At 35.9% G+C, this 16,682-nt stretch overlaps 2 protein-coding genes across 2 annotated transcripts; both read right to left on the bottom strand.

Moving 5' to 3' along the window:
- Nucleotides 1-1,024: 1,024 nt before the first annotated feature.
- LOC114760452 (sucrose synthase 7-like) lies at nt 1,025-6,704 on the bottom strand. Its single transcript, XM_028949708.1, has 15 exons — nt 6,538-6,704; nt 5,660-5,792; nt 5,390-5,544; nt 5,065-5,254; nt 4,859-4,977; nt 4,205-4,421; nt 3,992-4,087; nt 3,727-3,900; nt 3,528-3,644; nt 3,268-3,434; nt 2,944-3,168; nt 2,130-2,696; nt 1,734-1,872; nt 1,487-1,656; nt 1,025-1,322 (listed from the first exon to the last, which is right to left on the bottom strand). The coding sequence occupies exons 1-15, from the start codon at nt 6,642-6,644 to the stop codon at nt 1,151-1,153; spliced, it is 2,748 nt and encodes a 915-aa protein (XP_028805541.1). The 5' UTR covers nt 6,645-6,704; the 3' UTR covers nt 1,025-1,150.
- Nucleotides 6,705-9,073: 2,369 nt separating this feature from the next.
- Nucleotides 9,074-16,245, bottom strand: LOC114760458 (protein argonaute 1-like). Its single transcript, XM_028949712.1, is given in 24 exon segments — nt 9,074-9,582; nt 9,704-9,735; nt 9,873-9,967; nt 10,052-10,125; nt 10,213-10,348; nt 10,444-10,507; nt 10,597-10,659; nt 10,792-10,934; nt 11,015-11,274; nt 11,360-11,519; nt 11,599-11,721; nt 11,962-12,033; nt 12,123-12,230; nt 12,693-12,809; nt 12,879-13,017; nt 13,116-13,222; nt 13,415-13,524; nt 13,814-13,947; nt 14,052-14,201; nt 14,301-14,521; nt 14,606-15,092; nt 15,094-15,268; nt 16,085-16,149; nt 16,222-16,245. Coding segments are annotated over 22 exon segments (3,174 nt in total). The 5' UTR covers nt 15,261-15,268; nt 16,085-16,149; nt 16,222-16,245; the 3' UTR covers nt 9,074-9,370.
- Between the last annotated feature and the right edge of the window lie 437 nt (nt 16,246-16,682).

Genomic DNA, 16,682 nt, shown 5'->3' with positions numbered 1-16,682 from the left:
GAAGAGTAACTGATTTAATTCACCAAAAAAAAGAAAAGAAAAAGAAATAACCGATTTCCTGTAAATTGAAGAACTCGCTTTTCGTTTAAAATTATAGAGTATTTTTTTAAACTATGCCTTGTATGTTTTTTTTTATTATAAAGAGACAACGTATTAAACAATGCGTTATATAAAGGTTTTTTTAAAATTTAATTACTAATGTTTTTTAAAAATATCCTTAATAAATATTAAAATTAAAAATAAATCATTCTCATATTTCTCACATGAGATATTATATTCATATTTGGACGTAACGTAATGTATATATGTGTTGGTTTGCGAGCATTTCTATAATTTAATTTCAATAATATGAGTTTGATGTACTAGATATACACACACTCGATCCATTTTTTCTTCTTAGTTTTTTTTTTAAAAACTTTTTTTAAAAGAAGAATCTGGACCATAAGCTTGCAATTTAAAATAAAAATGTTATTAAATTTTTATTTTAAATCATCTAGGGTTTGAAATACAAATCCCCTTTATATCTCACTCTTGATAACCAAGCCGAGATATACCTCACCCTTGATTTATTGCTAATGATACTTTACCCTACCACCCTTACAAAGATAATTAATGTAAAATTCACACAATAAATCTCTCTCTAAGAGCAAGACAGAGTATATTAAAGATAGGAGAATCCTTACATTAAGTTTTTCAATTACACACAGACATGTGTCTTATTTTTTTCATATAAATTTAATAATAATATTTTAAAGATAGGATATGCTTTGCATGTGAGTAGAGAACTTAACATAATAAATATAAGAAATTTGACCTTAAGTATTATCATTAAAGGTCTTATCATTTGATAGCACAATGAATAGTGATTCTCGAAGATAAGAGTAGAAAATAGTTAAAACTCACTGCAGCAGTTTAGATAGTTCAAGCTTTGTAAAACAAGTTTAGATAGTGGGATTATGCTTTGAAGTGTCTTAGTTTTTTTTTTTTTTTTTTTTAAAGGAGGGTGCATCTACTTTTAATGATGTGTTCAACCTAGACAGTGAATTTCTTATTTACCACTGAAATAATATACAATATGACTATCTTTCAGGATAACAAATAATTATTCTTTTTTTCTATATGATAAATAAAAGTATATATACAGCAATGTTCATTCCCTCTGGCTCTCTGATCTCTCTTTCCATATGAATAAGATGTCCATGTTCTTAAGGAAGTAAGCAATGGTGAGCAAGACAGCAAGTAGAAACACCCACCAACGATATCCATAGCCTGCACCTCCACTTTCCTCAGACTCAACCAATCTCTGATCTAAACCAGCATCCCTGCGAAAATAAACCAATCTTAAATTTCCTACAATCTTCATATTCACTTTAACCTTTGCATCAAAAGATTTGGTATTAAGTTTTAAAATATCCAAAAGTTATGTTCTTGTTGAACAAACTTGCAGCAAACACTTTGAAAGGAAAAGGCTAAAGAGAATACTTGCCTTGGAGCAAGCTGAGATGCAACAGTTGGAGGTAATGCTGGTGTTTGTTTTTGAGGCGGTTCAAATGGTGTTCTGGGTCGTGATACCGGTTTTGTTGGCTTTTGGATTGAAGTTTTCCCCGTTAGTATAGCTTCTACAGGCTCTTCAACAGGGACAGGAATATTTCTTGCCTGCAATGAAACAATTATTAAATTTGATGTGAAGAAAAGAATCAAAAGAGGGGCCTTCCAATTTCCGAATAACTCACCAAGTTCCTGAATTGGAGACTATGCAGCATGTGGATGTATCTTTCCTTCGCTAACTTCTGTTTCTTGTTCAACCCTCTCCAAAACCCATAAACTGATCCCATGTCCAACACTTTCTTAGCATAAATCTTCCATGTGTAGCTGCAAGTCATATAGAATAAATGAAGTTTGAGAATTTAACCCATCAAGTTTATTGAACTTATCTAGATCTTTTGTTTTCAACAAATTCATGAAATTAAAGTTTCTAATCAGGGCTTCTTATCTGATGCAAAATGAATCTGTGTCATGTGATAGTTAATGAGTCATCATTGAAAGTTTTTTAATGAATGAAAGATTAGATTGAAAAAAAAGAAAGTAAAAGTGCACATATGAAATTAAAGACAAACGTGAAGTTTTACCATTCATTGATACGTTGAAGACCAGCCATTGACATGTTGTCCCAATAATTAGAATCATTCTGGCATCTCTCAAAGAAGTCAGCAATCTTGTTGCTTGATTCATCTCCATCGAATGGGTTAATATGAAAACCAGAGATTCCATCAACAATAATTTCTGCAGGGCCTCCTTGATTTGTTGCAAAAGTGGGCAATCCACAGTTCATTGCTTCAATAACTGTGAGTCCAAAGGCTTCATACAATGCTGGTTGCACAAAAGCTCCCTTTGTATCTGCAATGCATCGGTAGAGCTCTCCATTGCGATGGCGATCGGTTTGTGCCGCTATCCACCTGAACTGACCTTTGAGTTGGTATTTCTCCATCAAGGAATGCATCTTCCTGATCTCTGCCATTTCTTCTCTGTCTTTGGATTTGGATGGGTTGAAGAATCCTCCAACAACCACAAGATTTACCAAATTCCTGAGCTTCTTGTTCTTCCCATACCACTCAACTAAGCCAGTGAGGTTTTTCACTGTATCTAGCCTGGCCATTGAGAAAATGATTGGCTTCTTCCTGTCTTCCAAAAACCCTCTGTTGCAGACACGTTCAAGTTTGAAAGAGGTCATTATGATAACATATGTATATATATAGTGATAAATTCTTATGTAAATCTGATGTTTAAACCAAATTAATCACCAAAAAACAAAAACATGCCAAAGGGGAAACTATTAAAACAGTCAATGACATGCGTGTGGGTGTTGTTACTGTTAGCTTTGTCTACCTAAAAATTATTCTGCAGTGATAAAAAGTGCGAGCACAAAACATGTAGGAGACTCACGTGTGTTCTTCATTGTTTTGCTTGCTGTAAAGTAGCTCCTCAATGGCAGGATACAATGAGGTTAATCGCTTTTGTTTTTCAGTGTAAGGGAAGTAGACAGATTGATCAGCTCCTGGTGCAGCAATATTGAACTTTGGATCGAAAACACTGATGCCAGAGACTACTCGAGAAAGGCCAGGCATGGTAAATGCAGTGTGGCTTTCATACTGTCCAGGCTTATCCTTACTGATGGTATAACAAAAAAAGAAATAATTAAGTTCATTTCCCAGTAATTTCATGTTTTTAACCATAGTCCATAGACAAAATTCAAAAATAAAGACCTACCTTCCAGCAATTTCTTGATAAGTGCTTGTTATGATGAAATCAGCAGCATTCATAGAGATCATATCAGCGGTGAACTGACATGAGAAATGATACTTTGCATCAAACTGCTTCCATTTGGCATCTGAATCCTCATATTTCGTCTTCTCCAAAGCATGAGCTATAGTTGCCTTCATTCATTGTAAAATCAAAAGCTTCAGTTCAGAGTGATGCTTAGACCTATTATTATCTCGCCAAAAATCAGGCAAGGTGATTATTACAACCTGAGTGACTCCAAGTTTAGTAGCCATTAAAGATGAAACCAAGTTTCCATCAGTATAATTTCCAATGATGAGATCAGGCTTCCCTTCCAAAATATCTATAACCTTTTCAGTAGCATCCTGTTAAAGGAAAAAAGACGAAGTAAATAACATGCTTTATTGTTTCCTTTTATTATGAAAAAGGAATGAAAACCATGCATGCCTGAGCAAATCTCTCTAGGTAAGGGTAGATATCAAAACGAGAAACCCATTGACGAAGAATCCCTTTCTCTGTCCAAAAAGGAACCCTAAGAATCTGAGAATACTTGGTGTTGGCAATAGGTTCCAATTCTTGGTTGCACTTAGTCCCTCGTGCATCCGGTATAAGGCGTGTAACCTGTGAATAGAACACAAAAAACTCTTGAAAAAGGAGGAATCTATAGGTAGCAATGAGAGAAGAAACAGAAGAACAAAATGATTTAGCCTACCACAAGAATCTGAGGCTTCACACTAAGGCCTTGCAGCTTTATTTTATTGAGTAACTCTTCCTCAAAGGCCTTTACTTGATCAAGTATATAAACCACCTATCAGAAATTGCAGCACCAACAAAAAGAAAAGATCATTCAGTTAGAAAGTGCATTGAATCTCTCAAATATACTTCAGATTGTGTAATGAAAAAGAGAGGGAAGAGAGTTTCATACTTGGCCTCCTGTGTCTGGAAGTCCAAGGACATCAGCTTGGCCAAAATATCCGTGAACTGAGAAAATGACTATGTTGAACATGTTTGGCAGTCTGCTGAAAAATGATTGCAGTTTCTCGTAGTCCGGAGCTTCCAGTACCTCGGAAAGCATTTTCATTGTCTCATTAACCCTTTTTGCAGTATCTCCCCATCCTCTTACGAATCCCCATTCCTTCAACCTGTTGACAGCAATCGAGATCGCAAGGATGGGATTAGTTCATTCATCTGCATTTGGTTTCTAAGAGTATTACTTTTGGGGAAAAAAGATCTGAAAGAATATTACTTTTGGGATCAAAATCAATTATATTTATAGTTCATAAATCCTTCATTCATGCGAGATTTTTCAAAGCTGGTTTTCCATTTTATCATGCTGAAGCTTACTTTTCTTTTCCTATGAGAAGAAAAAAACAGAGATGTGCTAAAATTTAGAAGCGTTGGTTTTAATGTGATGGTGAAGAGTTAACAGCAAAGGGTCACAATTCATAAATTCTAAGGTGTAAACACACATCATCTACAATATATATTGCTTTCTTTTATCTCAAGTCAATTTTTCCCCAGATAGCTAGGTTTCTATTGCATCAAAATGGAGGTAGGAAAGAGGAAGATGGGTATTGACCTGGCCTCAAAATTCTGGTATGGAGTGTCTTTGGGGAGTGCAGACAGATAAACACCAGCAACCTTCAATGCAATCTGAAGCTTGTCTACGGTATTCAAAGTGTCATTGATCATAAGATTCTGTAGAACCATATTTAAAAAATAAAATCAGCCACTGTTTATCTCTGATATCCATATCTACAAAAACTTGTTCTTGCCTGCATTTACCTCTCCATGATGGTTTAGGGCTAACAAGTAATCAAGCAATTTTGAACTTTCTGTGCTCTCACTCAGCTTTGAGCTCAAGAACTTTGTAGTGAAATCCAAACCTTTTCCAATGGAAGAAGAAAGAGCCATGCGAGGAGTAGAGAAGTCAATAGCCTCAAAATCTATTTCCAAGGAATTCTCATCGGTTGCCCTGAAAATGTATTCCATTTTCAATATTTTTTGAAGACAACTATTTCAACTCAAAAGACTATTCCTTCAAATTAACATCTATGAATAATTTCTATCTTTTAACCCAAAAGAGGGAATAACTATTTCATAACATTACCATTTCTCATCAAACACCATTTCCTTGAACTTCAAGTATTCTGAAATTTGAAGGGCATCTACTTGCAAGTCATCTCCATTCACTTTGACGAATTCCCAGTAGCCAGGATTAGGTCTAACAGCAAAAGCAACATAGGGTGGAACAACAGCTGCCTCCTGCAAATGTTTTCAATTTCATGTCGTCAAACTAGGTTTACTTCATTTGATGTATTAATTTGGCCGAGTGCCTTAAAAGAGACAGGGAAAAAAAAATGTTGCCATGAAACTGAACCTGAGTGGTACTGAGGATGAAACCAAATAAGCCATGTAAGAGCTTGTTCCTCTCAGTTACATCTTCAATTGATATCTCCATGTCCTCCATTATGTGTTTCCTTTTCATCATCCTTTTCCCACTTCCAAGAAACCTGTTTCATAGAAAGAAATTATGAGCCAAAAATTTTTTTGCCAACAAATTAAGAGCCAAAATGGTATAAAGAAAGGTCACCAAAACTTTTATCTTTTGGTCTCAGTAAGTGTATTTTCAATTCAGTACTCTTCACGAAACAACTAAATTCTTTGTACAAGGGGTTTGCTTGTTTATTTAATGAACATATGAGAATTTTTTCATACAAGTCATGTAATTAAATCCAATCTCAGCCTAATTTTACATGTAAAAACCCAACTTAACAGATGTTTAGATGTATATAATTTGTGGAGGGGAAGTATTGTGTTACATGAATTTAATTGTTTCCACAGTACAAGGAAAATCATGATGAGGTTCCAAAAAAATTATAATCACGGAAAAATTCCACTGACAAGTGATCAGCATGGAGTTTTTTTTTTTTTTTTTGGGTAATAGCTTTTTATTATTTTTGCACTAAAAGCTGTCATTGCATGCTGCTTTCTCAATTTTTATGAAATATTTCGGTAATTACATTTTTTTCCCTAGGATCTGATAGTGATTTTCCCCGAAAAGAATCAACTCTTTTGGAATTTGGAGGCGCAAAGCAAGCAGGTAGAAAGTCAATTTCTAGTATATTATAAATAACTGTTTTTTTATTGGGAGTATAAAAAAATTTGTAAAGAATGAAAGGAAAAGTAAACCTATTTGTCCGAGGTCAAGTTACAATAAAAAAAAAAAAAAAAAGGAAAGAAAGTTAAAGGAGATACCTGGCAAAGCAGGTCTTCATGTGGTATCGACTCTGCCTCAAAGCATCAGGCATGCTATCTGCAATTGAATCAGATCTCTTCAACGCAGAGTTGGCTGTTGAGGCCATTTTCAGAGGAAGAAGAAGAAGCAATGAGGTATAATAAGGAGAAAGACAAGATGAAGAGAAGTGATTGGAGAAAGTAGTTTATGGATTGTGTTATTTATAGTGATTGGTTTGAATGAGCAGAAGGAAAGAAAGAAAAAAAGAAAGAAAAGGTCAAAGCAAAGAAAAGAATATAACGTAGGAGAAAGAAAGTCCCTTGTGGGTTCAGTCTTTGAAAGTGGAGGGAAAGAATGTTAAGGAAGATGGAGTTTTGGTTTTGGGGTTATATTATTGTTCTTTTCTTTATTCCTCTATCTCCCATGCATCTTCTTTCATATTATTTAGGTTGTGGCAATTACAGAAAATATATTTTGGATTTAGCTTTACACTCTATCTTTATGGCTCTCTTCTTCTTCTTCTTCTTTTTGTAAAAAGTCTCTTTTTGGCAAATTTAACCTGTAATGGATTTTGATCAATTGTAGTGACGTAATGTATATGCTTCATATATCTGCTTGTCACCTTATTACTTGTACAAAAAGCGTAACATTGTATCAGGCAACTGAGACAAAACTTCGGGGGATAAAAGCTAAACATTTCCTGTGTAAGTTTATATCATGTTTTGATTTGATGACTTAACTTTAAAAAGTAAATATTTTTTCATTTAATCCTAAAATCATTAGGCTTAAATGATTTTTTTTGTAACAATCATGATTATTGTTAAAATTAAATTTAATATGTTAGTATCTGAAAATATTTTATCAACATTTAAGACCTCAATGTTATCATCTTTTGTTAACATGTTAAATGATAAAAAATATACTTTTTTAAAGTTAATAGATCAAATTAATACCTTTCATAAAATTGAAGGGTTAAATATATACTTTAGTCTAAAGTTTTTAAAAGGCTTATTGTAGCTTATAAAATCGCAAGTAAAACAGAATCATCAAATCCAATTAGTCTCCACTCATTAGTCGATCCAGCAAGTTATGAATTAAGCAAACTATTTTATTTTAAGCAGAGAAATAAAGATTAAAATATTATAATAATGATGAAATAGAAACTTGAACTCTTAAACCCGGGGGTGTGGTTGAGCGGTGAGGCTCATCCTTTTTTAACCAAGTGTTAAGAGTTCGATCCTCATTTTGGGTATAAAAAAGCTTTAAAACCCCGGGCCAGCTGTCTCACCCATCGAGGTGCCTACAAGTTAGCGAAGGGATTAGTCACTGGATCCGCTGATAGATATCCTAATGTTTCATTAAAAAAGAAAAAAACTTCAAATCTTAAAAAGTAAACCTGAGGAATTCACTTTGTCCCTTTTGGGCTCAACCAAATTGCAAATAGGTTATTCTTTCAACTCAAAATTTCACACTACCTCCATTTTTTAATACAAGAACTTGTTTAATTTTAAAATGATTAATATGCAAGTCTTTATCGTTTCAATTGGTCTAGGCTCCTATAATTTTTTTTATTTTTATCAAGTTCTTATAAATTTTTTTTTATCAAATCCTTTTTACCTTATTTTTAATTAGATGCTTGTAGTTTTTATTATTTATTCTATAAATAATAATATTCTATAAATCATAAATTATTACAATAATCTTATGTTAATATTCTTTTAAATTTTTAGTTAAGCATATAGATTATTTATTTTTCAATTCTAATTTTTATAATTCTAAAATTCAAATTATAATAATAAAATTTTCTAAAATTAGAATATAATTATAAATAATTTATATTTAATTATAATTGATTATTATAATTAATTATTAATTACTAAAATGATTCTATTAATTATTTTGTCCAATTATATAATTATTAATTTAAAAATAAAATTAATTTTAAAGAATAAAGTTAATAAATAAATTTTTTAAAATTATAAAGAACCTAATTAAAAAATAAGTGAAACTATCAAGATTTGATAGAGACAAAAAAATAAAAAGACCTAATTAAAAACAAATGAAAGTTTAAACACCTGATAAAAGGAAAAAATTTTATAAGACCTGATTAAAAATCAAATAAAACTATAAAGACTATAAGATTAATTATCTTTTTAATTTTTATTTTGATCCTAAATATAAAATTTCAATCTACTTTGATTAATATAAATATTTTTTAAAAAAACCATATATTTATCACAAATAACTAATTTAACTAATTTTATTAATCTATTTAGATTAGCCTACTAACTTTTTATATTAAGAACCACAAATAACATATTCTAATGTTTTAAACGTACAATACAGGCCGTACAATTTTTTAGCATCTAATATTAACAAAGATGACAAGTGATATTATCCATAAAATTACTTTATCCAATTTACGCGTTTTGTTGCGTATACAACGCGTGTAAATTTAGCACCTATTGATTCAATTTATTACCATAACAATTGATGTATGATTAAAGCGAAACTTAATTTAGCCCTATATATATATATCCCACAGCAACAAGCCAATTAATTAAAACAACTGAAACTACTAAATGGAGCTGAAATGTGAGCAGAAATAGAAACTTTCAATAAGATTCATAAAAACACGACAATTTCAATTGTATGACCGAGATACCTAGAACCCAATAAGAAGGGCCTGCAATATCAACGGATGCTACTTCAAGCGAACCGTGTCCCCACTACCATCGTCTGAAACAGTGACAAACTTGACCATTTCCAGGGTTAAGAGGGATTCGCACCATCGAAGTCTTTCATGAACTCCAAATTATGGCCATACAAACTTGAAAACAAGCATCACATGGCTTAACAATAAAACATAACCCTCTTCACATTCTCTTTAAGAGCAGGAAGAGGCCTGACCACAGCACTTGCACCAGGTGCACGAGTGCTACGTCCTGGACCAAAACCCCCTCCACGTCCAGCAGCAGCACTCATTGACTCGCTATCCGATGTAGCTGGTTCCATATAAAATCGAGCTCGGAATGCGGCCAAGTGTGCATAGTATGCAGGAGGCACTGCAATGTGTATTTAACCGGGGGGGAAAAAAATTAGAACAAGCAACTTATAATGAGCACTATACATGGAACCATCAACTATTTCCATTTATATGTTTCATGTTAAGAAAGACCCACTCACCGATTGAAACGGATCGCGTGCATCTTGCATAGCTGCAGAGTTTTAGATTAAATTAAAAAAAAAAAAATCACAATCAGCAACTAAATAGCTTTAAAGTTGCAAGTAAAATTGAAGATCATAATGATAGCGAGGTGAAGCAAAGCTGCAAATCAACAAGATCACAGCTTACGTGTAGCAGAGGTTGTTAGTCAGTGTCTGAAGTGCATCGGCAGTAAAATTGTTTTCATCCCATAATACATGGTAATGGGCAGGTCGGCTTGTACCCTGTGACAATTAGAAGTTAGAACATTTGAAAATTCTACCACAGGCTACAAAATAACATATCAAAGGGTAAGACAAAAGATTCACCTGTATCCCAGCATGGCTGCAGAGATAGAAGTCAAACTCAGTGGGATGACAAATTTTGGAGTCTACAACCGTACCTGCCAGATTTCCAGTGTCAGTTCAGCATCAGATAAAGGAAACCAGACAACACAGTGATGCATATTATTCCAAAATATAAAACCCACCAGGCAATATATTCCCACTACGGTCAATTGAATGCCGATCATGATGGTTGTTAGCAAACAGCCTCGTGTGATGGCGCTTTTGAACCACCACAAAAGTGACAGGAGGCTGATAGTTAGGTTCTAATGATGCACATGCCTAAGGTAAGAATCAGATAAGATGAATTAATAAGAATCAGAAATTATGCACATGCCTGGGGGAGAATTTTCATGACAAAAGAAAATAAATAATACCTTGCGGATAGCATCAAGCTCAAAAAGCAAGACTTGGTAAAATTGTCCTTCACTCACACCATCCCTGTAAATAAAACACTCATCAGAGCAAAAATAAAACAAAAGAAGCACCATGACTTGTGGCTAGTCTTTTAAAACATAAAAGCAACGTGCCTGTAAAATATGATGCGTTGTGGCTTCTGCCCTGTGGCTCTCCGAAAAGATATGAGAAGATCCCTTTAAAAAATTAAACAAACAACAACTTATTGAACATTAAACAATATGCACTAAAATTAACAAAATTTCATACAAATGAACAAAGAATGGAGAGGCAACACATGCATAAATGCATAGGGTCAGAGACATTACTTGATCATTCCACCAGTTACTGTCCCCCTCGCTGGATCTTGCCACTGCTTGAAAAGGTCTTGGATGAGCTCCTGCCTGTGTGCTTGAGCACAAACCAAACCAGAATACTTGGTAATTTCAGGCCAATCTTGAGAAGCCACAACCTAACATTCAACCAAGGTGATATTAGTTAAAATGCATAATCAGATAAAGACTAGGCTGATCAAGCTTAATTTCAACATACAGCTGCTATAGATGGACTAGAATCCTCCCCAGGGTGTGGGTGAGTAACATCAGCTCCAAATATAATTGTGGGTCGGTCACTAACTAAAGGAATGCGTCTTGAAAGTGCATCGACAAGCACTGTGTTCCTTCCACCAACCTTCACGTTGATTTTTAAAGCAACATTTGCAAGGTACTGCTTGTTCATTTTAAAGACATGTTTTGTTAAACAGCACTGGGAAACAACCCCAAGCTCCGTCTCACAAATACGTTTCAGATCACCTGAATAGCATGTCATGAATCCACGAATATGCTTAATATATAACAATAAAATATGAGATGCAAAACACAGTGCAAATGTCAATACCATAAAGAGAGCCATTGTTATCAGGCAGAATAACAATAAGCAGATCAAGCTCCTTATCCTTCAATTTTGCCTTGGCGTCATGATAGCGGGATTTCAGAACCTTCTCAACCTGGTCATGGCGGCCACTGATCACAGGAACTACTGGCTCTGGATTAAATGCCTAGATACATTCAATAAGAGAGAACATTTTAAGCAAAGGTGAAAGAAAGATTAAAAATAAACATAACAATCGCCCTTACCATGCCAGATATATAACACATCTGTGCCAGTTCATAACAAAAGCCACCGGCCACACTCTCTTGAACATTCCTTGAAAAATTTATGCAGATCCAGTTGTTAACAGTCCCCCCATTGACCATTTTCTGAAATAGTTAGAAAGTCATATACATGGGTGCATAGAGAAAAGTTACTTTACATCTATAAGCATATGCCACCATAGAATGATAGAAAAAACGTACATTCAGCCCCTTCCCTCCTGACCCCCACCCATATGCTACCCCACAACAAATCCGCCAAAATCAGAAAAACCTTTAAAAAGACAAATCCAAAGAGGATAACTGAAGAGATGTCTAGAACATGGTATAGTAAACTGATTAAACTACCTTATTCATCATATTCCATTGGCCAACTTGAGGGAGACAATCTTTTTCTCTTCCTGTATCATGATACTTCAGCTGCAGAAAGTGAAAGAATGTTTTCATTAAAAGGAACAAAAATCATCATTGCATAGACGATGATAATTACTAATATCAAAAAGAAATACCCAAGGTGCAGGAAGAATGCGAGCTTCAACTTGTGCAAGTTTCTCACTGATTTTGATCCCAAACTCTCTAGCATAAGGATCTTCACGGTATGCATTGTGATGAACCGTCTGAACACAGGCAACACAGAATATATTGTAAAGGGCATAAATAAAAAAACAATTATCTTCACACCAACCGTATGCATTTACCAGTGCAATGTGGACTATAAATGTACTGCCAATGTACTCTGGATTCTGAAGACCCATACCATGAAATAAAGCTTAATGGAAGAAGCAATCAATATGCACCTCAGCATTAAGACTTTGGCAGATCAAAGGGATGCAATGCAGGCATCAAAGTTCACATAATGAATTGAGCCAACAGCCACATAAGACGAGCAGCCAAACTGGCTTCAACAACTACAATATAAACTAAGGACCAAATGGTGGACAAAAAAAATATAAAGAAAAACACAAATAAACAAAATATCCAATTTGAACTTCACAGCGACCAACATTCTCCTGAATGATTTGCATCACCAAACAAAAGACACATCCACCTACACAATAATTAAGCAATAGAAGGCATACCTGCATGATATCACGCTCCCTATCAAGAGGTCGCTGACAGGTGACTTTAAGCAGAGCAGTAATCTGCCTCTCATTCAACCTCTTTGAGTACCGTTGACCTTCCACAATCTTGCAAACCTATATCCAGGGCAAACAATTAGCATGCGCTCTGCAATTTACACAAATTCATAATTCACAAATGTTTACCTCCATTGGCAAATAGTTTGGTCTATTTGTATTTCCCACTTGCAAGCAAGGCCACTGAGTATGTTGAATGACAAATCCGTACGTCTCATAAAAGTACTCCACAACAGATTTCACAGTCCCCCTCTCATCAACAGGGAATCTACAATCATTGACAACCAAAAACAAAAAGAACATCAACAGAAGTTTCTCTAAGATGGGAGCAAACACGAGCGCACATAAAATAGTATTATTACTTACGTCAGCTCTCTAGTTGCCTGTGATGTCAGGCCAGAAATGCGATATTTTCTTCTCATGTTTCCACGGTGTGTTACTTCAACTTTGACACCACGAAGTGCTTTTTTGATCTATAATTCAGAAAATTTAAAAACAAATGCCAATTTCTTATCATGCATACTAGAAGACTGTTTGCAAGTTGAATAAACCAAAAAATTGCCAGGATGAAGTCACAGAAGAGGACTGATTTGGAGATTCACTAGTCCCACCATACTATACAATTGTATAAAATGAGTGGATGAAGGATATGTCTGAAGCCAAACCTTTACACGGTCAGCATCGGATAATGGACGGGTGGTGACATCCCTGTTCAGCAGCTGAGTTACAAAATCAATTACTGGCAAGGGTTCAATAAACGCTGTTGACGACATATCTGCAAACCCACAAATGAACATGAAATTTTTACTTTTCCTTGCAAATGACTTGCCAGAAAACTTCGAAGTATTTCCTTTGAACTAGTATTGAATGCCTTATACTTGTAATCTACCAAGTCAAACCACTTAATGATAAAATCAACAAATTTTGTAATGTTCCAATCAACTGAATAATTTTCATGCGATAAAAAAAATTCAAAAATACAGAGGGAATAATGGGTTAACTGAAAAGTAATATAAATATGACATAAAACATTAACACTAGGATACTAGCATTACGTAACATACCAATGTTGAGAGATAACCCCATCTGAGTTGGACGAATACTTTGGTAAAACCCACGCCAGCTCTCCAAACCCTCACCTAATGGTTGCCTCCTACCTATATCAGGTGAATAGAAAGATCTTCCGACAGGACAATACCTACACTACCAAAATCCAGTTAACAATACAAAAAACCAAATACACAACAGGACAATCAAGAGATCAAAATATACAGAAACCAGGAAAAAACCCATATCCAGTACCTAGTGGTTGGTAGTTCACGAAGAACAATGTCAAGAACCTGAAGAGCTTCCTGAGGTGCATCTGTTTGTCTTCCTTGCAAAAACATTCCCAAGTGATGAAGGTCAGCTCGGGCAGCTAATTTTATCACAACTTTGAAATCCCTCACTCTCCTGCATTGAAATACAAAGCAGCCCCAAAAAAAAATTATAATATGAACAGTGAATTAGAAAAAAAAATTAATAAAACCTGAGTAATAAACATGAGTAAACCTTTGAGCTCCTGCTCCTGCTCCTGCTCCATCCTCTTCATCAATGAGAGTGATTCTAAACTCATTTGAAACAAAAGGAAGAGGACCAGCAGTGTACAGGCTCTTGCGACCATCATATGCAGGTAGTCTCATGCCTAGATGAGACTCACGATACAGCCTAACCAGCTCCTCCATAACAGCACGGTTTACACCTCTGGATGGCACTTCTGGAGTTATGGTTACCTACTCCCAAGAAGAGCAGCATATCAGAAACTGCAAATACAAAGCATATGAAATTTATGCCAATCAAAAGAAATCAGAACTTACATCATACTGGTGAAGATCTTTGTTTGGTAACTCAGCAAAGAAATGGTTAGCTTTGACTATACATCTTGTGCCAAAGCTACCCTTTCCAGGCCGAAGGGGAAACCTCACTGATTTACTTGAGGCTGGTGGGGCAGAAGAAGCTTCTGGTTGAATGGTTAACTGCTTCATTTGCTGTTGCAACTGTGTTGTCTCAGAAAGCTGTGAAACAGAACTGGCCTCAGATGTAACAGCCTGAGGAGTCACCCCAGCTTGATATGAAGCTGAGGTTGCTTGGTGCAGCTCGGGAACTTCTGGTCGGGATGGGACACCATATGAAGGCCCTCCAGCACGTCCGCTTCCGCCCGCACCACCCCGACCACCACTAAATCCACCACGACCCCCCTGTTGAAAAGATCCTCCCCTCCCTCTGCCTTGATAATCAGGGGGGCCACCATACTGCTGTTGGGGTAACCCACGACCACGTCCTCCACCATAACCCCCCCCCTCCTTGAGGATACCAGCCTCTACCTCCTTGGGGTCCACCAGCTGACTGCTGTGAGCCGCTGTGAGCACTCCTTTCTGGAGGGCGCTGAGAACCTCTTCCGCTTCCCCCACTTTCGTGAGTCTCAGAGCTTTCACCTCCGCTAGGACCTTCAGTTCTCTTCTTTCTCACCATGATGAAGACTGGCTGTAGAAAAAAGAATCAAGAACTTGTTGGAACCATCAGGAGACACAGTACACAACTGAAGTTCAAATACACTAAAAAAAAAAAAAAAAATCAGTTCTCAGGTCCGAATACTTTAAAACTTAAATAATAAGATACCAATTTCATTTGAAGGAACACAGAAAAGAAAAGGAATCAGTAAAGACTAAAGAAAAAACTTGTAGTTTATTAATATTAAATTAATCCAAAAACTAAATAACTGATTCTCAAGACACGTTGCAGAGGTAGCAACAGGCATTATATGAAAAACTCCCGAACAGAAACACCTGTCACTAAAACTGAAATCTGCAGAAAAAATTACTCAACCATCTAAAAAGTAAACAGCATACATACATGTTCTATACCAGCATTTACCTAAATGATAAAAATTCAAAATAGATAAAATACAAAAACATCTATAATTCTATGGAGAGAGGAAACCTCTCTACGAACAAAACTCCAGAATAAAACAAAATGAAAGTCACTGAAAACACGTACATCCACGAAGTCCTACTATCTTAATCCAGGAGCAGAAATGGTAAAAGACTAAGTAAAACCTCAATAACCCAAAACCTAACATAGATCGGATGCCCAAACACTCAAAACCACATCAAGTAGAGTCCAGAGTAGTAGATCTGCACTGAGAACATCGACAGGCACAACAATAACTCAAGCCCACTCAGAAAGGTGAAAAGACGGACATCCCACCTTCAAACGGTACAAACATTACCACAATGAAGTCCTAAATCATCAGAAGCTAACCAACAACAGAACCCTAAAAATCCAGTGTGCTTTACCTGCAAAATCCGCTTCTTCTGAAGAGCAACCGGTGATCGTTCGGTGTCTCAAAGCCCTGGAAAACCTATCAGTGTATTAGATTAGAGTATTAGAGTATAATACAAAGAACGACGAAACCGCACTACAAACCGCGCACCTCTCACTCCGCTTCGCTTTCCAGCTAAACAGAGAAACCGTAGGAGGAAGCAATTGAGAACCTTGCTGAGTTATCCTTCTTATAAAAACTCCAAGGGTAGGTCTTCGAAAATGACCAGTCTGTCCCTACATGCTTGCCGTCGGAGACGTGGGACCCACCAAAGTTGAGCCCCGGCACTACCACGTGGATGATGACGTGGTCACTTGGAGGGTTTTGAATGGCTTACATTCCCACGTGGACCATGACGTGGATTGCCGGGACACATTGTGTTGGTGGGCCCACTAACTTTGTCGGGTACAACGAGGGGTCGAGCCACATGATTGGCCCACGACGGGTCATGAATTCTCGATTGTGCCACAAAAGCCGACTGGGTTGGCGTTCACAACACGCGCTTCGACGGAACAATATATTGTACTCGCTTTGTCTATGGGGCACGTGTCCATTTGCCTAACCGTAACCGC

Source organism: Neltuma alba, unplaced genomic scaffold (assembly GCF_004799145.2).
Source record: "Neltuma alba isolate B1F8T4 unplaced genomic scaffold, ASM479914v2 tig00010980_pilon, whole genome shotgun sequence".
NCBI lineage: Eukaryota > Viridiplantae > Streptophyta > Magnoliopsida > Fabales > Fabaceae > Neltuma > Neltuma alba.
The sequence above is the reverse complement of the archived record's forward strand: the minus strand, read 5'-3'. Positions and strand labels throughout refer to the sequence as shown.